At 52.6% G+C, this 26152-nt stretch overlaps 9 protein-coding genes across 9 annotated transcripts; 3 read left to right on the top strand and 6 right to left on the bottom strand.

Moving 5' to 3' along the window:
* Positions 1-361: 361 nt before the first annotated feature.
* On the bottom strand, positions 362-1459 carry gprM (the record flags this gene model as incomplete). The annotated part of the gene is made up of 1 exon (XM_046083024.1): positions 362-1459. One exon carries the CDS (start codon positions 1457-1459, stop codon positions 362-364), a length of 1098 nt encoding a protein of 365 aa, XP_045938981.1.
* Positions 1460-8065: 6606 nt separating this feature from the next.
* RPS13 (40S ribosomal protein uS15) lies at positions 8066-9351 on the top strand. Its single transcript, XM_046083023.1, has 4 exons — positions 8066-8363; positions 8436-8506; positions 8577-8609; positions 8808-9351. Exons 1-4 carry the CDS (start codon positions 8233-8235, stop codon positions 9026-9028), a joined length of 456 nt encoding a protein of 151 aa, XP_045938980.1. The 5' UTR covers positions 8066-8232; the 3' UTR covers positions 9029-9351.
* On the bottom strand, positions 9352-12133 carry LDX57_001381 (fanconi-associated nuclease 1). The gene is made up of 2 exons (XM_046083022.1): positions 11433-12133; positions 9352-11383 (listed from the first exon to the last, which is right to left on the bottom strand). Exons 1-2 carry the CDS (start codon positions 11933-11935, stop codon positions 9430-9432), a joined length of 2457 nt encoding a protein of 818 aa, XP_045938979.1. The 5' UTR covers positions 11936-12133; the 3' UTR covers positions 9352-9429.
* A 553-nt stretch (positions 12134-12686) lies between these two features.
* On the top strand, positions 12687-13158 carry SDC1 (DPY30/SDC1 family protein; the record flags this gene model as incomplete). Its single annotated transcript, XM_046083021.1, has 2 exons — positions 12687-12835; positions 13065-13158. 2 exons carry the CDS (start codon positions 12687-12689, stop codon positions 13156-13158), a joined length of 243 nt encoding a protein of 80 aa, XP_045938978.1.
* A 2122-nt stretch (positions 13159-15280) lies between these two features.
* Positions 15281-16543, bottom strand: LDX57_001379 (RNA recognition motif domain-containing protein; the record flags this gene model as incomplete). Its single annotated transcript, XM_046083020.1, has 4 exons — positions 15281-15744; positions 15827-16176; positions 16307-16406; positions 16504-16543. The coding sequence occupies 4 exons, from the start codon at positions 16541-16543 to the stop codon at positions 15281-15283; spliced, it is 954 nt and encodes a 317-aa protein (XP_045938977.1).
* A 447-nt stretch (positions 16544-16990) lies between these two features.
* Positions 16991-21089, bottom strand: LDX57_001378 (putative PHD finger domain protein). The gene is made up of 2 exons (XM_046083019.1): positions 18407-21089; positions 16991-18348 (listed from the first exon to the last, which is right to left on the bottom strand). Exons 1-2 carry the CDS (start codon positions 20842-20844, stop codon positions 17223-17225), a joined length of 3564 nt encoding a protein of 1187 aa, XP_045938976.1. The 5' UTR covers positions 20845-21089; the 3' UTR covers positions 16991-17222.
* Positions 21090-21290: 201 nt separating this feature from the next.
* On the top strand, positions 21291-22182 carry LDX57_001377 (uncharacterized protein; the record flags this gene model as incomplete). Its single annotated transcript, XM_046083018.1, has 4 exons — positions 21291-21313; positions 21408-21670; positions 21917-21991; positions 22091-22182. The coding sequence occupies 4 exons, from the start codon at positions 21291-21293 to the stop codon at positions 22180-22182; spliced, it is 453 nt and encodes a 150-aa protein (XP_045938975.1).
* Positions 22183-22768: 586 nt separating this feature from the next.
* QRI7 (N(6)-L-threonylcarbamoyladenine synthase family protein) lies at positions 22769-24225 on the bottom strand (the record flags this gene model as incomplete). Its single annotated transcript, XM_046083017.1, has 2 exons — positions 22769-24044; positions 24110-24225. 2 exons carry the CDS (start codon positions 24223-24225, stop codon positions 22769-22771), a joined length of 1392 nt encoding a protein of 463 aa, XP_045938974.1.
* Positions 24226-24877: 652 nt separating this feature from the next.
* On the bottom strand, positions 24878-25255 carry LDX57_001375 (uncharacterized protein; the record flags this gene model as incomplete). The annotated part of the gene is made up of 1 exon (XM_046083016.1): positions 24878-25255. One exon carries the CDS (start codon positions 25253-25255, stop codon positions 24878-24880), a length of 378 nt encoding a protein of 125 aa, XP_045938973.1.
* Between the last annotated feature and the right edge of the window lie 897 nt (positions 25256-26152).

Genomic DNA, 26152 nt, shown 5'->3' with positions numbered 1-26152 from the left:
GACAGACCGCCGGGTTGACTGATTTTTGGGGCCCTCGGGTCGTCCCTAGTGGTTTTTTCGCGGGGTTGGACGGTTGACACTATGGAGTACGTACTACAATACTTTAACTTTGGGGGTTGGTGGGTCAGGATCTGGTTCGGTCTGGTTTGGTTGTGTGAAGTTTCATTATTAGTTGAGATTAACTAAACTAATAAGTTGTAGTTCGTATAATGCCAGAATACATGTCGCGTAGAATCAATCAAATCTTCCCAGGGTATACCCAATACATCGTAGAATGTACAATACTTTTTGTTTTCAATAAAATATATCCGATCCTCTCCCAAACACCGAACCCCAAACCCATGCCTCAAGTCGGAACATCTCATTGTGATGCTCCGTATTGGTGGTTACCCCGCGCAAATGTTGCCTCGGGAACCCATTCTCGACCCCCTCCTGGGTGTGTAGGACCAGGGGGCCGAGGCGATGAGAAGCTCATGGAGGGCTGGATGTACCGCGCTTCTCGGCCGTACGAGCCCGGCTCCGGGCTCGTGATGCGCTCTGCCGGAGAGGGGGACCGGACGACGGGTTCGGGCGTTTTCAACGGTGATATTGTCGAATTGCCCAGCATTTCGTAGGTGCGCGAATCGGGTAGTAGGCTGCGGGCGTCGGCGGAGACGTATTCTTCGGGTTTGCCGAACTTGCTTCGGTAGAGGTCGAGCCAGCCGAGGAAGAGCGAGGGTCGTGCAAAGAGAACAAAGTTCCACAGCCCGACGAGCGACAAAAGGATCAGGACGGCCAGGAGCGTGGCTTCGTTGGGTCCGACCTCTGCGATGTACTTGGAGCACTTCTCCTTGTCCCCTTCGGACGCGATCAAACACGTCAGCCACGGCATGGCCTTTTTCATGTTCTCCGGCGTCACCTCGAGCTGCTTGTCCATGTCGATGAAGACGACGGCGAAGAAGATTACGTTGCCGATAATGATTAGAACCAGCGCTACACCGCGCCATTGCAATTGGAGAACTCGTCGGATACGTCGGTAGGCTTGTCGGGCAGTTACGGTGCGCACACTCGATGTGTAAGACGGTAGACCCGAGCTGTTCGTGGTGGTGTCGTTGTCGAACACGGACCGGACATAAACGTGAATGCAGTACCCCATCGTTGCGAGCTGCAAGACCAAAGCAGCGGCAGCAAAGGCCATGACCGGGGCCCAGTAGTCCTGCAGACTGTGTTTGATGTTGATGTGGCACATGCTGCCAAACCGAAACGAGACTCCCGTCAGGATCAGCATGACCGTCAATCCGATCGCCGGGATACCGAAGCCGCAGATGAATGCCCCCCACATGAACTTCTTCCCAATGACAACCTCCCAGCATACCTGTAGGTGGAAAGCGACAGTACGGATGAAACTCCACACGACGACCACCCAGCCGCCGAAGAGCAGCAAGGAGCCGGTAAAGGCGCATGAAAGGTCGTCATGCATACCCTTGGGAGTGATCTGGTTGTAACATTGCTCCGGGTTCGAGCCGAGAGGGATTATGAACGCAAGCTGTTCGGTCAGACGGGTTCGGGTCTAGAGGAGCCGCAGGTCTCTCACCTCCATAAAACAGATTCCTAACGTAAAGCAGATGCTCAAATAGTGGCGATGCGTCCATTTCACCGGAAGGACCGCGTACGAGACCAGAAGGAATATGCAGAGGGGCAAGACAGCGACACTAAGCCAGCTGGCCGCCTTGGTCTTAGACATCAGTTCTGGACCGGGCGATTTTCGTTAGTTTTTTTCACCTGAGGTAATGTAGCCGACCAGACTTACCATCGCCGTAAGTCCATTCCGCCAATGGACATGGTAGACAACAAGAAATCTGACTGTCTCCGCCAGGGATCTCTTTACAGTATCGTCCTTCGATGACTAACGGTCCATAATTAGCATCACTAAAAGAGGTATAAACGAAAAGAGTTTTGCGGTGGGCACAGCATACATCCACCGGAAGATGGGAAGAGAGATTCTTGCAGGAAAGGTCTTGGACAATGTCCATGCAGAGTGGTATTTGACATGGTGAGCCCTAGCGATTGATCGTCGTATACTGGGGTGGCAATTCAAAGGGCGCAAGAGTCATAGTCTAGGAAGTGGGAGAACAAGTCGCAAGAATCGTCGAGGTCCTCCAAGGCATTGATACCCCGTGCGAGAGGCTCGCAGCCGTGCAACCACAGCGATTGACGAGAGAAAGATGTGAAATGCACTCTCGCAGGGGATGATCTCATAGAAGGGTGGAGGGGAAGTAAAGGGGGGGAACAAGAAGGAAGCGGACGAAGGAAGGGGAGGGAAGGATGGGGAGATATAGTCCGAACAAGGATGAGAGATGTACCTTGGCGATATACTTCTCTAGCACGGTCAATTAACTAAAGCGAGCATCGTTGGGGAAGAGGGACCGCGTTCCAGTGGACTGATGGAGCAGAGGCCCGTTCACCCAGGGCACGAGAAGAGGGTATGGGCGAAGAGACATGGTTGTGATTGGGCCTGACGGGGATACCTCGAGACGTAGCTTGGCACCAGGGGCTCACGACGATGAGTGGAGCCGAGAAGGAGAAAACAAAAAAAGAAAGAAAAAATTGGAAGAACGAGGATCCTCAAAGGTTGAGATGGAAGGCAGGAAGAAGCGGGGAGGGAGTCGAGAGTCAGACGTTGTGAAGCTGCGCCGTAAGCCGGCCGGATTGGATCAGCCCGCAGGCACCAAATTCCCCCTCGACGGGGACTGATTGGGTTGAGAAATACCGACGGCCTCCACTGCGACCCAAGGATGCGTTTCCTTTCCTTTCTCCTACACGAGTGGACCCGGCCTCGCTAGCTGCACGAGTGTCACTTCCACGGGGGAAACAGCCTGCGTTCCACGGTCCACCACGCTACACAACATGATATCCTGGGAGTTTGGTTCAGGCTAGGGTAAACTAGGACCGACTGACTCTTTAGGTCGTTGCGATCACCGTCTTCTAGAGTTTACAGTATCTAAACTATTTCCTGCGCAATCGGACCGAGGAACGAGGAACTCGGGCGGGAAACGTGCAACCCTAAGGAACAATCCAACAGAAGGAACAGGCTTAAACGAGCGGACGCTAATGTATGCCGGATACGGTACCTTACGTCGAACAAATAACAATATCATAGTACCCGGATTATTATGATGATTATGATACTAATTATTTGATCGAAAGATGAGAAAAAGAAAAAAGATAGAGTTCTCCTGGAGCCACTAGGCCCAGAGGGGTAAGCATCCCAGGCGCTACTGCAGACTAGCGCCGCATCTCTTTTGTTCCCTTGGCCAGCATGAGGGGTTTTGAGTTCGACCGTCTCCTCACCACTGCCGCCCCTGTTTTCTTTCTTTTGATTATTTGTTTTTGGAAAAGATTAGATAATATCTCCCTCTTTATTTTTCTCCTATTGCTCATTGTAGCAAAAAAACAGTGCACAATCCTGGTCGTTTGTACGACACTCGCAACGAGTTTTTCTGCCTCGTGTTTCTTGCCCGAATCGAGAACGCCATTCTGGATCCCCCAAGGATTGCGATGAGATGGTCTCGATGGAGACCCGGCGAGACTCCACCCGTGGTCGGACTGCAATTACTATCTCCATTTCTATTTTCTCCCGAGCACCACTCCCATGACGACGGATGGACAAAAATAACTCGAAGGCAATGGGAAATTAGAATTAAGAACAGAGAACCTCGATCGTCTAGATTCCAGAGTTCGCCTCTCCGCTTACGTCGCCTAAAAGTATAAGATTGACGATTGATGGCCACTCTGGAAGTGGTCGCATCTAGATCTACTCCGGCGTCGCACTGACCAAGACAGCCTTTTCGTTGATTCCGGCTACTGTCGCGTGGGTGTACTCCGTACTGTACTCCGCCGGGGAGAGACATTTAGATTAATTACTCCGTTCTCTTTTTCCAAGGGATTCACAATCCTGGAGGTTAAGAAACGCGATAAATCCCGCGCCAGAGACCCCGGACAGGAAACAGTTCCTTCTTGGGCGTAGTTTCTGAGCACCTCATAACGATCCAGATTCTCAAATCCAAACCCTAACACTAACAGACTACGAGTACGAAGTCAACACTATGAGGTCAACACGGCTAAACACCAAACACTATTTATTTAGTAGATACTAAATAGTCCAAGGGTATAGCGGGTCCTTTGGAATGTGCCAGTTTTCGCTGCCCATCTAAATGATCGAATTCTCGAGTCACAACCACGGCTCCAGGTTGCGATCGCCATGGAGTCGGCAGGCTCTCACGGCATGAACTTGCCGACTCAAAAGTCAAAACTAGAACCTTGGATCGATTGGCGCGTCTATCACGCTTCACTCTTCTAGCTGGTTTCTCCCTTTGCACATCCGGACGATCATCAATCGATAGTGGTGTTGTGGGAAGCCCAAACCCCAAGGTTGGGAACCTCCACGGAGGCCGGACGTTCTCCGTGATCTTCTCTCGAATTGAGTATGCAGATTGCAGTAGATCCTCGAGTGGAGTTCTGTACTTTTTGTTTCTCGCTATTGTTATCTTTGCTTTTGATTTTGATCTTCCCTCGTACTCCGGTGTTCCTTGCAACCTTGCGACGAATTTATTATGCCATGATATTACAGAGTACGGTTAACCACGCACACGTGGGGAATGGCTCATATCGCATATCTACCCGCATATAATACGAATCGCTAATATAGACCATTAAGGAACTTTCATTTGGACTCTTAGCATGTACAACTAGCGTAGCATGGCGGACGAGGGCTCTACACTAGACGCGACACAGTCGACGCTACTCCCTAGAGTCCCTAGACAGTCCTCCGTCGCATTCCATACGCTGGAAGTTCTGTGACTTTCCTCGCCTCAGAATTAGGTTGGATTTAACCTTTGAGACGTTGGCCCTCTGAATATCCGGAGCTAACCATACTTTCGTCCACATTTCCCAGATGCCCATCTTCGAATAGCCTAAATCTTTGGTTGACGGTTCGAATGTTCCATGGAATTCCCCCAACACGTTGTTTCATCGTGTCTGAGATCATGGGGGTTGTTTATTTTTGGGCCGGGGGCTGTTGTCGTTTCTTTTTCTTGCTCTTCTTCTTCTTTCTTCCCGGTGTTGTCGTATTTCTTTTTTTTTTTTTCTTGCGACCACAATGCGATTCTTCTGGCTGGGGTTATCCTGGCTATACTTCCCGGCGCTGCAGGCACGCTGACGGTCGTCACACCGGTCTGGAACGCAGGGATTGGGTTTGCTTGCAATTGAGTAAAGCCAATTTACTCATGAAGTCATTTCTTGCCACCGGACGAGTATACCGTATGTGGACGGAGTACGAGACGAGTGTGTATGTGGGTTGAATGCCTCAGGAATCAGGCAGCAATCCTCTCGACGGACCTGGTACGGAGTATGCATCTACGGAGCACAGTAGATACCTGGACTATTACCTACCAGGCTACCACTGCATCCTCCGTGGGTGCTGCACGGTACCTACATACTCCGTATACTCCGTATTCTATACAGGGCATCCCTGCCGGCTGACGGGAGATCTTTCGTTGAGAAGAGTAATACTTCCGGTCTCCACTCCCCTCGCCATACGGAGGATTCCTCCAGCCTCGCAGAGAATTACTACCGTGTCGTGCATCCTGGCATTTACGCCACTCCGTTCATTTTATTACTGTCTCGTAACTCTTTGCAGTGCCACCGAGATCCTGCAAAGTCAATATTATTAGCCGACCGATCAGGCTCACGCAGCCGACATGAAGGGCGCTCTCGTCGGCGATTTGGGGGATTGGCATCTCATCAACATGACAGCTAGGAGATCGTCCATTGCACCTGAGCCAAGCAAACCACTAAGACGGATCATTTCAATTGTCTTGGTTCTGGGACTTTTTGCTTTTAGATTCTACGCCGTCATTGCCTCGTCCGTCAGAGTCTAGACTGTCTAGTGTCTAAGAAGTCTGCGCCGACGTTTTTTTCGCGCTGTGCCTCACACGGTGGGTTCTGTCCACAATTGCGCAGATACTAGACCGACTTCTGAATCATGAAGCCTGTGTGGACGGGCGCTGGTGAGCGTCGTTGAATCCTGATCCATCGGGCCACCCAATCGGTGCCAGATGGTCGGCGCCGACAGTGACCGCGGCTGGAGCTGGGCCCTGCGGCAAGCCCTCTCGTGGTGATCATAGGCCCGTCACTAACTCGACCGATCACTGCGCGTGGGACCCAGGTCCCCACGATCACTATCTATCAGCTTCGATCACCGCAGCCTCCGTGTCCTGTACTACTCCGCTCTTTCACCTTAGACAGGGCACAGTACTCTACGGGTTTACCCCTCTCTGCAATAATCCGCAGCTGCTGCTCCCGTTATTCCCGGGTTAATCTCGCTGATTTGACAGTCTCGGAGCTTGGACGATGCTCCATGTCTCTGGGAGTGCCAAATCACAGCGGGCGATCCGCCCATGGATGTGGTTTTGCCCTGGCACATGATGTGATCGCCATGTTTTGGTTGTGGTCATTGCTTTTCGTTGCGGTTCTGTTGGTGCGCTTTTTTTAGGTGTTGGATCTTTTTCCCGCCGTTATATCTGCGCTGCATTATGATTTCCCCAATCGCGCGATTTCATGGAGCTCCCCGCTCAGTGCTTACAGCCGCGACGAGTCTGTGATACGGTCCTGTCTAGGCAGGATTCGATCCTCTCGTCTCCATGGTTCCATTGGCTTATCTGTTAACCCGTCCGTCACGGTCTCCTTCCTATCACAGCTCCGCTAGCCGGTAGGTTCATGAGATTCAGGATTGCAACCAACAGACCTGGTCGAATTCACATTGCCACGACGATCCGGCGGTAAAATCCGTGCTCAGCTCAAGCCCTATCATGTTCAGCTGCCAATTCACAGCGAAATGTTCAACACGAGTCCATGCCAGAATCAAGGAATGATATTCCTCGTGAGTACTCCGTACCACCACGGGCAATGCCACAACTGTACCCGAGAGACGGGTTCTTTCCCCCGTGTCACCAGACCATCCGGCAGTCACTGCAATACCGCACATTCGGGACATCACTGGACGATTGAATAGCGGTGTGATGTCCGTGCATTCTGTTCCTGTTCCCCGGTGCCGGTGTGACTTCGGCTGTCAAAGGGGGACGGCTTCGTGCTCGCGGTCTGATGCCAGTAGATTGTGTGATACTTACATCCTGCAGTCTGTAGACGGATGTGGACATGAAACAACGCGAATGCGTGAAGTTGTCTATCAAGCGTAGCCTTGTGCTTTCAAAGTCAAATTCAACTGGATCTGCGGCAGATTACTCCGTAGAGATTTGACAGGCAGGTGGGTACGGTGTACACCGTTGGGTTGCCATCATTTATCCCCATCCAGTCACATCCAATTATATTGTTGGACAGAATATGATCATCCCAATTCAAGGACTCGTTGATAACTCTACGGACTCAGTTGCCAACATCACAACTCTACCTGCGATATCTACCACACGGAGCAAAGTCGAGCCAGCAGACAGCCAAGTCTTTACTTCTACCAGTATGCAAGTATGCGATTCATCGCAAGATTGTTCGTTGAACGGATCCATTCTCATTATATGCACTACCCTATTCCGAAATCCCACCACTTCAAGACACTGCAGCTCGCAGGCAATTGACGATCGAGTATCGAAACCTAACCATGTCCAAGTCAGCAAGACTGCACACATCCAACACGACAAGAGACAAATAGCATCAAAGGCGATTTCAGAAGTCCATTTAGATCATCGAAGAAAAGACCACAAGGGTCTTTCCTTCTGACATAAGAGGTACCAGAAAATAAAATAAAAAAGGTTGTGTTTCATCATTGTAGAAATAGGGGATTGAGACTGGATAAGCAGTACTAACCTTGATCAAGCACTGAACGAACGTAGCTCAGTTAGTAAATACGATCGCAATGATCGCAACAAACATCAAGAAATAGAGACATCATAAATCTCAAAATCAGCGACGATGCTGAAGCTCCCAAAGAACAACAAGCACACCAGAAATTTTCCGCCGCGAAGACCGCCATTTAAATTAAGCGAAACCAGACCTCACGTGACCCACATCTCTACTCCACCCGTGAAAATTCAACCCACGTGACCCCACCAACCGGCCGCTCTCCATTCCTCATATCGTCGCAAAAAAAATCTCGACTGCTTCTTCTTTTCTTCTATCGCAGCCTCAACACCGTCGACAACCAACCCGGTTTTTATCACCCGCCAAAAAAAATCATACACAATGGGTCGTCTTCACTCCAAGGGAAAGGGCATTTCTGCCTCCGCTCTCCCCTACTCTCGCACTCCCCCCAGCTGGTTGAAGACCACTCCCGACCAGGTCGTTGACCAGATCTGCAAGCTCGCCAAGAAGGGGTATGTTCTGGCAGATTGATGAGAGAAAGAAAAAAAGAGGAAGAAGGGACGAAGGGCTAATGAATTTGATAGTGCTACCCCCTCTCAGATCGGTGTTGTCCTCCGTGACAGCCACGGTGTTGCCCAGGTCAAGACCGTCACCGGTAAGTTCTTATTCTCTTGAAATGATCGAAGAAATCCGGGAATCAAATTCTAACGAGCATTCATCTACAGGTAACAAGATCCTCCGTATCCTCAAGTCCAACGGTACGCCAACCCCCTACTCCCCAACAAACACACTCGTAGCCACGGGCGAGGATCTCTCTTCAACTCTACCCTCACGATAGAGCCAAGAAGGGAAAAAAAAAATCCAAAGACCCCAACCCCACCAGGACTCCCCGGTCCTGCAAATGCCTCTGCTTGGTCATCATCGGCTGACAGAGAGATCTTCTATCACACAAATAGGCCTTGCCCCCGAGCTCCCCGAGGATCTGTACCACCTCATCAAGAAGGCCGTCGCCGTCCGCAAGCACCTCGAGCGTAACCGCAAGGACAAGGACAGCAAGTTCCGTCTGATTCTCATCGAGTCCCGTATCCACCGTCTGTCTCGCTACTACAAGTCCGTCGGTGTCCTGCCCCCTACCTGGCGGTACGAGTCCTCGACTGCTTCTACCATGGTTGCGTAAATTCGTTACTCTTTTTCTTGTTTCGATGAAAAAGGGTGGTGGGTTGGATGCGGCTGGTTAGAGATGGTGGTTGAGTGGCTATCTTTGTCCACTGAGGGGGTGTTTATGCGACATTGATCGACTTGGTTTTGATTATGCTGGGCCCTGGAAGTAATGGGTTTGGTTTGGTTGAAACCAATCGTGTCGTGTTCTAATTGAATGGTTGTCTGTTCAATTGGGCTCTCCTGGGCAAGGATAGTTGATCAAAAAAAAAATAAAAAATGATTTACATGACTTCATATCTCGTTCTTTATGTAGCAGTAGATGTAGATCTGTAGTCATGTCCATAAATCCCTCCAACAGCTCTAAACCCAATTGCTATACAAGTGTGGTATATATACAGCCAGCTCCGTATCTTCAACTCAATCAGCAGAAGCCCTTACCTCCCTCGCAACAGCATTACAAAGCTCCACCCTCACCCCGGCTCCAACCAACACATGAATCCACAACCTCTGGGTATCACTCAACCGATCATTCTCCGACTTAACCTCCACAAACAACACCTCCCTCGTCTCCCACCGCCAAAGAAACAGATCCGGAATCCCGCCCCCGCGCTGCTGATACTCCTGCGCCAGAACCTTACAGATCGTGGCCAGCGCCTCGCCGCGGAAACACTGCACGATCTCGACCAGGTCGTCTAGCTCGAAGGACCAGTCCAGCCCCACGGCGCAGGTCTGCTTGGGGGATTCGCGCGCGTGCACGGCCCGCAGGATGGATGCGGAGTCGCCGTTGGTGATTTCGACGAGGCGGTGGTTGATTTCCGAGGCGCGTGATGCGTAGAAGGTGTCGGTGTGGAGGTCGAGCGGGCAGGTTTGGAACGGGGTTTGGAAGACGTTGGGGACGTAGGTGAAGAGGATGTCGTAGAAGAGGTAGCCGAAGAGCGTTTTGAGGATGCCGCCTTCCGAGTGGTACCCCTTCCAGCCTTGAGAGCGGTACCAGTTCAGACACATGCTTTCGACGCGACATTCTCCGCCGTCGCGCTCGTCGAGCCAGATGGTGGGACGGCCTCGTTTGGAGGAGTCATCGTGAGAAGGGGTGTTGTTGCGAGGGGGTAAGTCTTCGGGCTCGATGCGGACGCCCTCGATGGTTCGTTCCTCGGGCTTGACGAGCTGTACGTGGTTGAATTCGTGCTGCTCCCGTTTGACGACCCGGAGGGCCTTTTCGAGCTTCGTGATTCGTTTCTGGAGATCGTAGTGGTAGATCAGGTGGCAGTCGGGGTCTTCGAGGCCGGCTTCGCAGGTACGGAGCGCATGGCGCCGCCAGTGCTTTCTCTGCGCGTCCTCGCTGCGTCCTTCGTAGGGGGTCAGTGCCCACATGTAGTGCTCCTCCAGCAGCGCTTTCCGCTGATACCATGCCCCGCGACGGGCGGCGTGGAAGAGTCGTTGGTCAAGGAGCTCCGAGAGCACTCGGTGTTCTTCTTTGTGTTCCTTGAACCGTCCCAGCGGATGCAGTCCTTTATGGATGATGCGCGTGTAGACCCATGCCGGAGAAAAGCGACGGAGGTATGCACCTTCGCCGCATTCGTAGATGGTTTCTTCTTTGCGTCGTTCGTGTTCCAGCAGGAATTTCCACCGCGGATGTACATTGTATGCAAGATCTCTCACTTGCTCTAGTGTTTCCTTCGTCGGCGTCCCGCTGAACTCGAGGAGATTATCAACTTGAAATTGAGTCCGAAGAGCCAGCTCAAACTCCAGCAGGAAATCCCGCGACGGGAAGATGGAATTCGACCGGCAGACCACGTACTCTGGGAAATTTCGGCGGGAGATTTTCGCCAGAATGATCGTGGATAGGGACTTCTCCGTCCACTCGGTCGATTTATAGAATACAAGATGTACACGTTCAAAGAGGGCCCGAGGCCCCGATGCAAGCCTGATGCAGTCGCCTGTATAGTCGAGAATCTTCTGTACAAAATGCGCGTCTCGGTTGACCGGTTGCCTGTCACTATTCCAGTCCAGGCCCGTTTGTCTTTGACTTGCTCGGCGCAAGGCCGCCAAGAGTTCTTTTTTACTCTTCCCTTGGACTTTGGCCTCTTTGGCAAAGTTTTTCAATTCTTCAAGTAGTAATAGCGATGATGCTTCTTCTAAGGTTGTAATTTCTTCAGTTTTATCCGCAAAACGAAACTCCCTGCCGAGGCCCATTTCGTCGGGACACTCGATGCCCGCCGGGTTTTCGCCCGCAGACACAGAGCTCGGAGGGAGGCTTCGACATTGTTGGAGATCGTCTATGACGTGAGACACGTCTGAGATATCCGAGTGATATCCCAACCGGTTGATACGATGCCACGCGGAGGTCTTTCGCAGGAAGAGCCGAACATATCTAACCGGGTCAGCCGGAGTCCACTAGGCTCGTAAAAAGGCAAACCTACAAGTATTGCGACTCGTATGAAAGCGCCCTCCATTGATTAAAGACCTCCATCTCGGGCTCGTCAAATAGATGCGCTTCCTCATCCAGCACAGTTTCCAGCGCCAGATTGAACGCATCCACGTAGATGGAGCTCTTCCCCTTTCGCCACTTGCCATTTTGCATCCGTTCCTGTAGGCCTGGCTCCTCTGTCTGATTTTCCGTCACGGTATGCGACATCTCATACTCCTCAATGGCCTCGCTATCGGCCTGAAGCGCAGGAAGCGACGATTCCAACTCCGTCTGGCTCTGCGGGAAGGGGAGCTCCTCGTCGCCGGGAATGGTTTCATCGGGCTGGTCCAGAGATGGAGTATCCAACGCCGGGACGGCAGGGCTTTCGGGGCCACCGTTCTCCTGGAGACCATCATCGTCTGTTCCGAGGCTTTTGCCTTTTTCCGGGTCCTCTGGCGAAACTTTTCTTCGTTTTACGAGCGGACGTTGCGTGTCCCAATAGTCCAACAGGGACATCCTGGCTGATGTAGACGTGCAAAGAACATTCGCAAGAGGGCCAGCAGCATCGCAATGTCATCAACGACGCCGTCGAGGCAGTGAGGCGCTGATCCTGTGGCAGAGAAAAGCCGGACGTGTCGGGACGTGTCGGTGGCTACACGAGGTCACCTGATCTTACCGGAAAACGGTGTTTGTGCTGTTTGCATCCTTCCTAAACAGGCAAACACAAGAGGGTCAGCAAACATCTTATCCTGCTCTTTCTCTTTCTCACCTAATGCCCCTGAGTTGACTTCTTCTCTCAGCCTGTTGCTGCCATCGTCACCGTCAAACGGAATCTCCCAAACATCATGGCTGATGATGATCCTGTAAGAGCCACTCCTGCCGTTGACTCCCCACTACGGAGAGGCACTGAGTGGATAGAGCGACAGAAACGCTCTCCGCCCGGCCTCTCCGCTCTCTCCCTCTGGCATTTTGCCCGACTTTTGGCTTTTACTTCCCATTAATATCCCAACCCAACTCCTTCCTACTTCCCATTCTCCCTCCTCAATATCCCCAATTCTTCACACCACCCAAAGCACTAACTCATCTTCTCACTTACACTTACACATATACCAAGTCCATATCATCCCGCTCCTTTCTCGCGGACCTCTCCACCGAACCGACGAATACACCACCACCACCTTTACCGACCATCAACTTCAATCCTCCCTTCAATTCCACACCCACCGCAAATCCCACCGCCACAGCTTACCTCCCACTCTCTACAATCATGGGCAATGATTCTGCAGCCAACACTCCCACCGCCGACTCAACCGGCTCTGCGCCTATGCGTCCCGGAGGCGCCCCGGCTCGCGTGTACATGAACGAGCGAATCGTGCCGTATCTGCTAGATGGGATGAAGGTTGTTGCGAAAGAGCAGTATGTTTCTCTATCTTGTTCCTTGTCTTGAGTTACATGTGTTGTGTTGTATTGTCGGTCTGGATAGTCTTGCTTCGTGCTCTGAATCTAGATTTGGAAATATCTCTATTCCCAGTGGTTCAGACACGTTACATGAGGCAGGATCTCTCAGATGAACCAGCCCATACCAAAACGACGGAAAGCGAGCAAACCAGTAAGCAAGAAAAGCTAACCTCCCGGAAACATCTAGACCGTCGAACCCGCTCCGCGTACTAGGCGAATACCTAATCCAAAAGAGCAACGAGGTCGAAGGCGGTGCCGGCGCAAACAAGACGCCCGAGTAAGAACTACAAGATCGGATCGGATCCGCGATCGAATTGCTCCGGTCTTGTTGAAGGAGTGTGCAGCGTTGGAGGAAGAAACTGGAACTTCGACTTGAGCTTGGTCTGCTTTCCGTCTGCCGGTCTGCGTAACTACCTGCCTATCCACCTTACATACCTGTCTTTTGTCTGTGTCGATGCGCGAACGAGTCGCGCAGGCTGGACGGGACGGGACGAGACTGAGCTGGGCTGGGCTGGGTGCGGGTAGATACCAACCAAGCCCTGGGTGCACGAAGTACGATTTTGATCGGTCTACTGACCGCGGGGTCATGCGCGTCTGCTCTCAGTCGATGAATGGGACGGGCCCTTTCTTGCGCGCTCGCGCTCGGGAATTGAGGAGCAACAGGGTTATATATACCCTCTATCTATTGCATTCTATGCTCCCTTCCTCCAGACGAAGAGCAGACAGCGAGAGAAGAAAAATGAATCCCAGGCAGGACCGCATGGGGGTCAAGTCATGTTGGAAACTCTAATGCCGGTCGCATGGTTCATATCCAGTATTGATGCCAGGAGATGAATGAGTCGCATAAAGCGCCCATCTTCCCTTCCCATCGGTGGCGTTGTGCGGGATTTCACTATTGTTTTCTAGAAGCGAGATGAATTGCTGTATTTTAGTTCACTAATTATCAGAAAGATGATCCAAAACTCCCTATATTTGTTCGATGTTGTCTTTTTATATCTGTTCTTGCATGCGTTCTCGTAGCGTATAAGTTTCAGTAAGATCAGGCATGTGTGATTAATGGGATATATATCTCGTATCTGCGACAGCTCCACTCTCGATGAACCAAGCATATCTCACTACAATGAACAAAATAACAATAACCACAGATAAAATCACATTTACACAACAACTACCAAGCTAGCTATCTCTATACAAGCCCTGCGGTTGTTAGTGCACTATCATTGAGCCGGTAGTTAATATCCAATACCCCAAAGCTCCTAGTAAATTGTCAAAGTCAACGAGAGAGAGAGAGGCCAAAAGTCGCGAATATCCCATGCGCAGATTCACGGGAACCACGGCAGTGAATGCAGAACAGCAGTTGGTAGGTTGAGGTTGCATTCCTGAGAACATATCAGCATCATTTAGCAGTCCTTACCTTCATGTAGGAACATGTCCATCATAACAACACCGACATGAATCAATCGTCTCCAGTCCTGTCCGGAAGTGCTGCGATTACGTTGTTCTGGCGTCTCCTCGGCAACCGAATCTCTAGAGGAAGTCGCAGTGCAGAAAGATGAATATCGTACTGGCGACACTACAAGGCGGAACTGGCGAAAGATGGCCGAACTCCGGAAGTATTTCATCTCAAACCTGCAACTGAAAGGCGTGGACTGGACAGAGAACATAGTGGTTTTTTGTGGAAGGCCCGAAGACAGACAGATCCTAAAAGTGTTTGTTTTCTGGCCGAATACAATCGAGTCGTTACGTGTAGAAGGAGTTGAATAAGACGCAACAAGAGACGCAAATAAGGCGAACAGCTGACTAGGTAGTGACGAGAAAACGACCAAGTTCCGGAAGAGTTGAAAATGTAGAAGTGCTGACCCATCTGACAATCCGGGGGGAATTACAACGTTAAAGTAAATATCTGGTGTCCTTTTTTCCCCTTGCCGCCAATAAATTTTCCCTGGGGTGTGTTTTTCGAGCGAAGTAACAAAAGAGAAAACATCAGTCAGCGATCGAAGAGCGACGACAGATTTTGCTTTTTTCATCTTGCTTTCTTGATTTCAGTTGAATAGTCGCAAATCTGAAAGGCGTTCCGAGTGTTTTCGCCGAGATGACATGTGAATGCGCAGACGACTTTTTTCCCTTGCGTGATAAGATGACATGAATGACGCTCCAGCGTGGTCCGTTAACAAAGCGATTCATCGATCCCAACCGAATGTGGGTTGTCGAACGGATCAAGAACCATGGTGGGGAACATGGGAAAGGGCAAAACAAAGGTCAGGAACTGATAAAAAGAAAGGGAGGCGAAGGTACAATGTTCAACATAACAAAAAGATGAGAAAAATGACAGGGGAAAGGGGAATTACGTGCTTAAGACCTTGACTTTGAACGCCGATTTCTTTCATGTTCACCTTGACCTACCTACCGGGAGCTGTATCTGTCGTCACGGGGATCGTAAGAGCGACCGCCGCCACCGCCGCCGCCGCTATAAGCCTCGCGAGCGGGAGGTGCTGCGCTGTGACCACCGTAGCTGGGGGGGTTGGCATCGCGGTCGTAGTAGCTGCGGCGATCATCACCGCCACCGCTGCGACGGTCTTCGCCACCACCACCGCCGCCGCCGCGGCGCTCTTCACGGCTGTAGCGGTCCTCGCGGCTGGACGCATAGCGGTCGATGCCACCGCGGTAGCCGTAGTCGTCGCGGTAGTCACGACGGCCGCCATAGTCACGGTAATCGCGACCACCGTAGTCTCGGCGGTCACTGTAGGAGTCGTAGCGACCGTAGCGGTAGTCGTCATTGCGACGCCAGCTACCACCGTATCCGCCGCGGCGATCATCGAAACGGTCGCCACGGCCACGGCCACCATGTCCACCACGGAAGTCAGTGCCTGAATGAGACGAAACAAGAAGGGTTAGCCTAAATGTACTGATCGAGTTCGTGGCTGAAGGTAAAGATAAACAAGAACTGACCACGCTTGGGAGGGCCGAAGTATTTGCCGGGAGTAGGGGTGCGAGGACGGCTACGACGGGCCTTCTCGATGCTCAGAGTGCGGCCTTCGATAACCTCGCCCTGCAGGCCCTCCTTGGCAGCATCCGCCTGCTCGGCCGTCACCATCTTGACGAAACCGAAGCCACGAGACTCCTTTGTGTGAGGGTCGACCATGATCGAGCAGTTCTCGACATCACCGTACTTTTCAAACAGACGGCAGATGTCTGACTCGGTGAGACGAGGGTGAATGCCAGTGACGAACAGGTTGGAGCCGGTGTTCTGAGCGCCCTCCTCGTCGTCGTCCAAGGGCTTACGAGAATCAACCGAAGGCCTAAAGTGTCCAAAGCTAAGTTAGTTCGGGTAGTTCATCGCGAAGTGAGGTAGAGAAAGAAGAGTGGAAAGCTTTCGACATGCTGAGTGCTGAATGCTGAAAGTTGAATGACGCGTCAAGGTGTACCTACCGATCATCCATACGACCGTTAGGAGAGCGGCTGCGAGTGCGATCGCCACGAGGTTCATCGCGAGGAGATGCGCTGCGGTCGCGGGCGAAACGAGGCTCGTCTATGACGCGGCCGAAAAAAATCGCAGATTAGCTTGTGAGATCGGGGCTGTCGGGAGCATGTTGAGGGTGGCGCGGATGAAATCATCACCAACATACCGTCGTAGCGACCGTTCTCGTTGTCGTATTCCGTGGCCATGATGCTAGAGTTGAGTGAAAAGGATTGTAAAGATGAGAACAAGAGCTGGTTGTTTCAGCAGTGGCGCGCGCGATGCACGGTCCCAAGAATCGCAGTTGTGTGGTAGGGAAAAAGAGGAAGCTGAAAATTCAACTTCCAACAGGAGAAAGGGAGATAAGAGAAAGAGCGATCAGGTGATCAGACGAGACCAAGTGAGCGAGGGATCCCTGAAAGCAGTAAGGGTGAAATTGAAGAAAAGACGAGGGAAGGGAAGAAGGGATGGGGAAGAGATGAAGGTGTGGTGAGAATGATGAAAGAAGGGGGAAGAACCGGGAAAAGAAAGGCGAGCGATTCCAGACCGGCGGCTCTTCGACGGCCTGCCAAGCCTTCCTCTTTCTATCCGGACTTCTATTTCAATTCTTCTTTCTACCTTTTACTTTGTTCTACATTGTACTCTCTTTATATGTTGATAGGATCTCCTCAAATTCTCTTCACCCATTAAGATCCGTCCCTACCTAGCTATCAAAACAATTCCCTCACAATGACAGAAAGCTACCATGAAACGCCATTCCCCATTCCTGTACTTCCACGGCTAAAAACAGCGCGCCAAATATCAAGGATCAATCAGTGAATCAATCAAACCAATAAAACAAGAACAAAGACATCGCAAATTCATACATGCGCCGGAACTTTCCCACATTCACTTGAATCCTCGCCACCGTCTTCGAGTCCGATGCACCTTCACATCTTGTCCGTTGGCAGCACCCGTGCCATTAGTCGATGACCCGTCAGGCGCAGTGACAATCTGCCCTTCCAGTTCGTCCCCAACCAGGTCTTTTAACTCGTCTTCGTCGAGTTCGCTGAGCTCTTCGCTCATCCCCCGCATCACGTCTCGCCCTGTCCAGCGTTCTTCGTGAATTGTCGTCCCCACTGGGTCGAACGGTTGCATGTACCACTGGATCCCCCCTTGCGACAACGGAAGTTGCTGATCGCCCTTGAAACTGGGCGGCGGTGTCAATGGGCCCTTTGTGGATTCAAGTGTCGAGTTGTTCGCCAGCTGCGGGCTACCTTGTTCGGTCTTGTTGGGCTCGCCATTGACAGCGGGTTGTTCGCCTTCGGCGTTTTCGGTGGTGGATGGGACAGCGGGTTGGACAGCGGCTTCGTTGTTGGCCATATCGACATCTTGGCTTTCAGGTTCCTCGACAGCGGGAGCGACCGGTTCTGTTTTCGACGAGTCCTCGGCTTGAGATTCCACCGTAGGTTCGGGAATCTCCGCCTTATCTGCGTCTGGCATGGCTGTATCTTCTTGGGGCTTTTCAGGCACTGCCGTCGCTTCGGCGGTGTCCCGAGGCTCCGGCTTCGCCACTACATTGGCTTCGTCCTCCATCTTCTCATCCGAGCCGTTAGTCTTCTGCGGTTCATCTTGACTCTCCAGCTCCCGAATTTCTGTAGGATCGATCTCCGAGTCCCTCCGCGACAAGACGCTCGTCTCGAGCATGAGATCCAGCTCTTTCAGCTCTTGCTCAAAGGGCTTACGGTTCAGCTCGCTCTCTTTCTTAATCGCATCTTCCAGCGCCGGCTGAATGGCGCGGATGATCCGCTTGGCGAGCGTTCTTTTCTCCCGTTGCTCGAGAGTGAGCTCCGGAGCGCGACCGCTGATCTGCATTTGAAGCTCCTTGGTGTCTCCAGCCGGCTTAACGCCAATCTCGGAAGTGAAGACACGGGCCAGGTCGGCCGAGAACGCAGACACTGATGTGTAGTAGCGCTCAGCCAATTTGGTGCGTATGGATAATAAGCCTTCTCGGAAGACTGCTTTCCCATCCAGCCTGCAAACCCAATTAGTCAACGTAAACAATCTTAGCCAGAAGATAGAGCCTTTCTCACCCTTGTGCTTTCTCAAAAATAGGCCATAGTAGTGGAAAGATAGGGAAATAGACTGTATCCACAACATGTCGAAGCATCTCCGCATCTTTCAACTTCTCTCGTTCCCGCTTCTTGACCTCATCGCATAGCATCCGTAGTCGATCTAGATCATGATACAATCGCTCACCAAAGTCGATCCGTCGCTGTAGCCGTTTTCCACCAGCGACCCCCATCGCGACATAGTCTCTCCGGGTCATTTCCATCGACGAGAACGTCTCGAGCTGCAGCTGGAGTCGTTTGAGGAGCGCAGCACCTCGCCTGGCCTCTCGTTTTAACGTCCAGTATTTGCAAGCGTCCTCGGCATATTGTTTCCTCTGGCGAACGCCGAAGCGCTGCAGAGAAGCCACAACCGAATTCAGTACGATTTGAGGAATTACCGGAGCACCAGAAGGCAACTTCCAGATAGTCCTGGGCACCGCGGGTCGTTTCCGCTTGTTACCACCCATCGTGAGGGTGATTCGAGGCGTATGAGTCCTTGGACCGTCGTCGTCATGGTCACACCCAAGAGGGAGCGCCGGCTCCAACGACAGAGCCGCCGCCTGGCTATCGCCCCACCGGCGACCCTGCATGGTATTGCGGTAATATTCTATAGCATCCGCGGTAGCAGCATCCGTACCGTGTTCTCTGCGCCATTCCGGGGGTACATGCTTGTCGCAGAAGGCCTTGAGTAAATGAGAGTCCATAATTGCAGGAGTGCCATGACCCGACTTCATTTTCAGGTATAGCTGAGCCCGTCGCGCACAGGTCACATGGAAGGCAACGAAGCAGTTTTTGTTGCTGCATTGGATCGAGGCTCCCATTCTCTGTCGGCAGATATAGCAATGAAGCTTCCAACGACTCCTGGGGACCTTCTCCACGTCGGTGATCGGCTCCATCAGGGAAGGGTTGCCGATGGAAACCTCAGGGATCCAAACAGCACACAGCAAGTGGGACCACTTCGAGCTCGGTGTCTGTTTGAAAGCACCTTCGGTATTAGGACAAAAGATGCAGTTCACTGACCCTCTTCCAATCAACTGACACTTGCGACATAACCATTGACCTTCGGGGATGAAAGGCACGCCGTAGCATTCCTGGTGCACTGCAAGATCGCAGCCATCGCAGAAGACGATCGCGTTTGAGTTTTCGCAATCGCCATCATCACAGATTGCGCATTTCGTATCTTGCTCTTCGCCGGGGCCGGTGGTTTCGCCATTCACAGCAGCCGCAGAGCTTGATCGCGGGCGCTGCGTCTGTGGAGGCTTGGGGTTCGGCTTCGGTATGCGTTTCTCAAGGGTATGCCACTCCTTTTCGATCTTGGTCATGGTAATTTCAAAGACCGCCGGCTTGATGGGCTCGACTTGGTCTTCTCGCCGTTTTGTGTTGTACTCCTCCAGCCATTTTTCGTCCTGCTCGTCCATGTCATATTCGACCCTTCCGACCGTCGCATTGACCTCGCCCTCCGTTATTACAGGGTTCGCGAGGTCCATGTCGTCGTCCTGCGCGCCCTCCGTCATCCGAACCAGTTGACGGTCATGGCGAAGGAAGAGGTCGCTCTCCTGATAGCCCACGCTGGCCATCGTGCGGTCGACATAGTTCTGCTGACCCACTCCGGGCTGATCGTAGAACGTAAAGGGGTCACAGATACGGAAAGACGGTTTAGGCAGGGTCAGCTTCTCACGGGGATTCGGACCCGGTGGCGGTATAACCTTCGGCTGTGGCGTAATGCCCAGGGCATTCAAGATGGCCTCCGGACGACGGGGCGGCCGACCTGGCTTCCGCTTGATAGGCGTCGGCGACGTCCCGTTGGCGTGGGCGCGCACAAGCTCCGCCAACGGATCTTTCTCGCCATTTCTCTCCAACCCGTTGGGCGACAGGATATTGGCGATCGGACCGGACGGCGCCGGACGATCTACATCCTCTGCACTGAACACGGTGAACCGCGTTTCGATGTCCAGTTCCGGGTGGAACTCCTCCCAGCCTCGCTCCTCACGAGGCTTGTAGCCGTCGCCCTGTTGTAAGGCCAGCGCGGCGGCCGTCGAGGAGCCAAAGCGACCCCGATTCTGACTTTTATCTCTCCGAAGGCGTGCGGATGGCGGCGTGGTTGGCACCGGGGGTGGTGGGGGTGGCAGCCGGACGGGCTGAGGCTTGGGTGCTGAGGCGGAGGGACGGCTGCGAGAGGTGGTGGAGGAGGTGCGTCGAACGGGAGTCGGTTTGGGGGGTTTAATCGTCTCTCTCACATCCAGCTCGATGTATCTGCCTCCACCGCCGGGGCCACCAGGGACGTACTTGCGTTTTTTGAGGGGAGGACCTTCGCTGGGAACCGGGTCCGAGCTCCGGGGGCCCTTCAGGGTCACTTTTGACGACGGTTTCGATGGTTTCCCCGGCGGGGTGCGGTTTTTGGGGGAAGCGTAAGGCGCCATGATGTATATGTAGGATCAGTAAAGACAGGCTAGATGAATATGATGCAAACGGAGTGATTGTTTGGTTGGTGAATCTCAAAGCTTGTTTGCTTTGCTCGCCCTCACAGTTGGGGACGCAACGGAACCCAGCTGCGCCGTATCGCCAGTGAAATCACAATCAGGTCAGCCAAAGCAGTAGGTCATGACCTAACAAACAAGGAGACCAGACAGGGGACAAAGCACACAGGACGGACGAGCGACAGCAGCGACGGCGATGAACGACGCGAAGGCGAGGAGTGGCCCTTCGTTATCTCAGGTGGCCGGCGGCGCTAAACCGCGCTGGGCCAAAGGCGGAGAGGCTCCACCGCCCGTCAAACCAACAATTAAACAAAGCAAACGCGGAGCTTCAACCAGATGGTCAGCATCGCCTGCTTCTTCTTCACTTCAACTTGTCTTCTCTCTCCAGGATGATTGGTCCCGGTGAAGATAGGTAAGAGCTTTATTTTCCATAACCTTTCCCGCTCTTGCTCCTCTATCCGGAACTCTCCACCTTCTACCTAGCTAACCATGCTCTCAAACATCAGATGGCGCGGAGGTCGGCCTTACGATCATAATCGCCAGTCGGGGCAGCGACACCCCAACAATCGGAACATGAACATGCACGGCGGATCTCGAGGCGGACATAATCAGAATCAGAATCAACATCAGAACCAGAACCAGAACCAGAACCAGAACGCCTGGGGAGCGGGCGACTCACGCGACCAGCTCTCCGCCGGACTGTCCCAGGACCAGCACGTTCCCGTACGAGGTTTCAATGCCGCCGAGGCAAAGGGTGCACTGAGGAGAGGTATGTCGGGTCACTGCGATGGGGAATATCGTGCGACTTGAACGTCATGCTAACGGGGCTTTGTTTCGCGCTGGATTAGGCCCAGGAGGTATGTACAATACATCCCATCCAACCATATCACAGACACATGGAGGAATTCCTCTCTAGGGGAATCTCTTTATCTCTCGATTCCTGCCGATTGATAAACTTCCCTACACGTCGCACGGGTCATACGTCGCTAACCGACTTCCCTTCCGTCTCCCGCAGCACCGAGACCCTACTTCTACAAGACCCCCGGCAAAGATGCGAACAACCGTTCGGGCGGGCCGTGGGGATCCAAGCGTACGTACCGGAGTCCAATGCAGTCCTCTTCCTTGGCCGAGGCCTATCGGCAAGCCGAATGAAACAGGATATGAAATTAACGAGGTGGTTTGCATGCAGCGAACGCGATGGCCAACGGGAAGGATTTCTTCCTCGAGCTCCGAAAGCAAGTCACGACTTTGAAACAGGGTGGTAATGTGGCGGGTGGCTAAGCCTTCCATCCGTTCTTTCATTTCGTTTTCTTATCATCGTTCACGAGCGTGTGTTTCAAACATTGGAAAAAGCCGAATAGATAGAAAAGAGCATGGAGGTTGGTTGGCTAGGGCTGGCTTTTGAGATTGGGGCTGGAATCACCATCTCGTCTGCATAACTTGGCCGGAGGAGGATGATAGGATCGATGTTTATGTATGACTAGCCCAGGGGCTAAAGGCAGGTAATCTGGTTTTTGCGCTCTGATTGCTGGCCGATCGGATGACATGACATGGATGGTCTTTGGAGACGTCACTGGGCTAGTCTTGAACACGATTTCTTATGACTATTTGGGCGGAATTGGGATCAGGGCAATGTTCGGAGTTAGACTATCATCATACCCCTGGATAGTGTATTCTGAATGGTTGTCTATTATTATGAAATGAATAAAAAGAATATCGAGACGTCTTCATGGATTTGATTTGGGGTTTTTTTTGTCGGTAGAAGTTATTATACATTGATCTATGTACACTGAAATGTAGTGGAGCGAAGTTGCGACAGTATGATACAGGGGTTTTGCTAGTATACACATTCAATATCTACGATTGTTCAAGCCTTGAGCCAGTCATCCGGACCCAGAATCCCGCCGTCCTCGGCGCGCGGATCAAGAGACCACTTCCTCCAAGCCCGACAGCCAAGATCGCTACGCCAACCAGCCTCGAACATCTCGATGCCCGCCCATCCGATCATAGCAGCATTATCAGTACACAAGGCCGGCGGCGGCGCAACGATACCGACATGTCCGAACCCGCGGACATCAAGGAACGAGCGCAACACGGTCATCAGGAAGCGATTCGCCGCGACACCGCCGCTGACCACGAGGGTTTTCACCTCGTCGCCAGACCTCTGTTGACGGAGCGCTTCGAGAGCGATGACGGTGCGGGAGGCAAGGTGCTCGAAACAGACGCGCATCGTCACGCGCGCCATAGCGACACGCTCTTCGTGGCCCATGGTTTCGCCGGCCTTGGCTTTCGCAGATGTGATTCTGGTGATTGACGATGCGATGGACGAGAAACTGAATTCGAGCTTCCGGGTGTTGGCAAACGGAGCGGTGAGGTACCAGCCCCAGGGAGTTGGGCGTGTAGCAATCTCCTCGCCACGCGTCATCGGGGGACGGTAGTCGGCGTAGTCGATGCTGCCGTTCGGAAAGGCAAATTGTTCCAGCAGCTTGCCGTACATGGTGGTGTTCGCACTCTGGAGCAGAGACTCGGGAAGAATGTCGCGAGCCGTCTTGTCGAGCGAGTCGCCGATCGCTACGTCGGAGCTCGACGCCATGATCTCATGGTCTGTGATGGAAGACGACTTGACGAGGATCGAATGTCCGCCGGAGACGAGGATCGAGAGGAACGGGAACTCAGGAGTCGGAGGCGTAGGCGAGCCAGTGTCCGGGGTGTCAATCTGAGCGCGCTCCAAACAGGACACCAGACGCGGTGTTAGCAGATGAGCCTGCATGTGATGGACCCCGACAAAGGGAACCTGCCACGCAACCGAGAGCGCCTTGCCCGTGTCCAACCCGACGAACAAGTTAGCTCGCATCCCGGGTCCCCTGGTGACCGACACAAAGTCGGGTTTGCGACGTGGCGTGGGATTATCAGAAAGGTGTAGTAATTGGTGTCCTCCATGTGTACCCGACGGTTCAGGTAGATGTGCCAGGGCCTTGTTGACCAGTTTGGCGATGTTCTCTTGATGCGATTCGAGGGCAACGATGGGATGAACGCCGCGATACGAGGTCGTGTTTGCCGTCACGTTCTCGAGGAAATGGGTCTTTGCAGTCGCACCCGAGGGCCCGGTCTTCTTTTCGACGATCGCAACCGACGTGTCATCGCTGGTGAGAGCGTTAGCATGGAACTCTGCGGGCCGTCCCATCGACCAGGGTCAAAGTCAACCCACCAGGATGTCTCGATGGCGAGAGTAAGTAATCCGCGATTTCGTGTCGACAGGCTCCATTTAGGGGCTGTGCAGAACTTCCTGCGACAGGCCGCAGCAGGGAGTCGCGCGAACAACATGAGGGATTGGATGAACGGAGATGGCGCGCGGGCAGGAGGCGACAGGCGGCGAAGGCGCAAAGAACCTGCTCGCACGGGCCACGGAAGCCCTGGGAATCTGCCCTAAAACAGTGACCAAAGCGGTAACATCATGAAGTAATAATGGAAGGGCGTTTAAGCATATCGATGTCTACGGTGTAGTACTATGGAGTGTCGGTGGCAGTAGAAGTACGTACACTGTCTTGGACATTATCAACATGTGCCTATAAATAGACCAATGCCTACTAATAATAAAGAATCTCTTTGTGGAGCCAGAACGAGTGTATGTGGATTTGCTCCAGGCTAACTAATGCTCAAAGAGTAAACTAAACGCCGGACCATATCATCACGTCATAAACATAATAGTTCTCATATACACAGGTGAACAGGTAGTCTCTTTCTCAAGGGATCAATCATCATCCGAGGGATTCACGTTCTGTTGAACATCCGCTGCTCTGCGCCACATTCCATCCCACTAAACTACATTTGAAGTTGCAAGATGACCTGTCGATTCAGAGCTGTAAGGGCCGGTCGAGAGTGCAGAGAAAGCGCCCAGGCTCTGATTTCTTGGCCTTGCGCTCCACAGATCCGCCGGTCGGTTAAGGAGTTTGTCAAGTTGATGCTCGGTGTTCCTTCATTCCCGTACGGTCCAGCGTCGCTCTTCGCGCGACACCTTGGTGTGAGTGCCGTAGTATTCCTCGGGATTTTCAATGGGCGTCACGCAATGCACTGTGGGCGTACCCTTGAATTGAATGTGTCTCTTGGCAGTGCCGTTGGCGCCCATGGCCGACTGTTTCTTGAGGATGCTCTTGGACGAACATGAGTTGGTGTAGTTGTAGGCCGGGACTTGCAGCGAGGAATGCCGCTTCGCATTGGGACTGAGGGGCGACGGGGAAATAGGAGTGCGAGGTAGAGGACCGGGAGACTTGAGAGACAAGGAGGGTCGAGTGGCATTCTGTGCCGCAGCAATGCAAACGGACAGCTGGGGTCTCGCGGCAGCACGAGGAAGCATGATGGAACGATGGACTTGCAAAAGTGAAGAACAGAACAAGGAGAGATTTAAAGTTTTGAACGGCAGATGAGAGAATAATAAGAGTGAAAACAAGAGAACACCTGTGGGGGCGGACTTCGGTCAACAAAGCCGTTGCCAGAGGCAAAGCGCGTAAATGATACTATTATTGACGTGGTGCAGATCCAAAAAAAGAAGTTCAAAGATAACTGTCGCCTGGGCCAGCCAAACGAACCACCGAAAGACGAAAATAGAACAGAAAACGAAAACACCCAAACAAATCAAGCTCAAACACACAACGTGCCAGAGCAGAGAGGGAGAGATGCGCGGCTATATAGTCTCCAGTCTCCAGTCGGCGAGGGGAGGCTGGCGGCCAATGACCTCCGCCTCTCTGCTCTAAGCGCCAACTCACTGCACGACGAGGCACAGAACGCTCCTCGTCACATCCCACGAACAAATCATGGAGCCGTCCCGGTTGCCATCACATTTCGGACTTGACCGAGGTGTCCAACCAGAGATCGCAGCTTGATCCTCTGCGATTGGCCTGCGAGGGGTTTGGGGGCCTTGGGCTGCAGGATTTCCGAAATGAGCAAAGGATTGACGCCGTACTTCATCAATTTCTGCAGAGATCGGACAGCATCACATAGATTAATCAACTGTTGGATATAATTAGTAGTGGGATTCCTCGTGGCCAAATGCCGGCCGTCGGTGGATATGACTTACAGACTGCCTGCCATGTTTCAATCATCCATTTGCGGGCGGATCCTTCACGTACTGTTCATTTCGATTCTGTCGATTAAGCGATATACTGTGTAGATTCTCTTTGCAACAATACGGCACACTGATTTATCCCCTCCTTCGCACAAGCAAGTAGCGGGGGAGACACACACAGACGAACCG

The sequence above is a fragment of the Aspergillus melleus genome, assembly GCF_016097325.1.
Source record: "Aspergillus melleus strain CBS 546.65 chromosome Unknown contig1, whole genome shotgun sequence".
Classification (NCBI taxonomy): Eukaryota; Fungi; Ascomycota; class Eurotiomycetes; order Eurotiales; family Aspergillaceae; genus Aspergillus; species Aspergillus melleus.
This window is presented reverse-complemented; position numbering and strand designations above follow the sequence as displayed.

Coding starts and splice junctions, on each gene's coding strand:
- RPS13 (XM_046083023.1), top strand. CDS start 8,233: ATGGGTCGTCTTCACTCCAAGGGAAAGGGCATTTCTGCCTCCGCTCTC. Junction 8,507..8,576: donor CCAGGTCAAGACCGTCACCG/GTAAGTTCTTAT, acceptor ATTCATCTACAG/GTAACAAGATCCTCCGTATC. Junction 8,610..8,807: donor CCGTATCCTCAAGTCCAACG/GTACGCCAACCC, acceptor TCACACAAATAG/GCCTTGCCCCCGAGCTCCCC.
- LDX57_001381 (XM_046083022.1), bottom strand. CDS start 11,935: ATGTCCCTGTTGGACTATTGGGACACGCAACGTCCGCTCGTAAAACGA. Junction 11,384..11,432: donor TCATACGAGTCGCAATACTT/GTAGGTTTGCCT, acceptor TGACCCGGTTAG/ATATGTTCGGCTCTTCCTGC.
- LDX57_001378 (XM_046083019.1), bottom strand. CDS start 20,844: ATGGCGCCTTACGCTTCCCCCAAAAACCGCACCCCGCCGGGGAAACCA. Junction 18,349..18,406: donor ATTTTTGAGAAAGCACAAGG/GTGAGAAAGGCT, acceptor TTGGGTTTGCAG/GCTGGATGGGAAAGCAGTCT.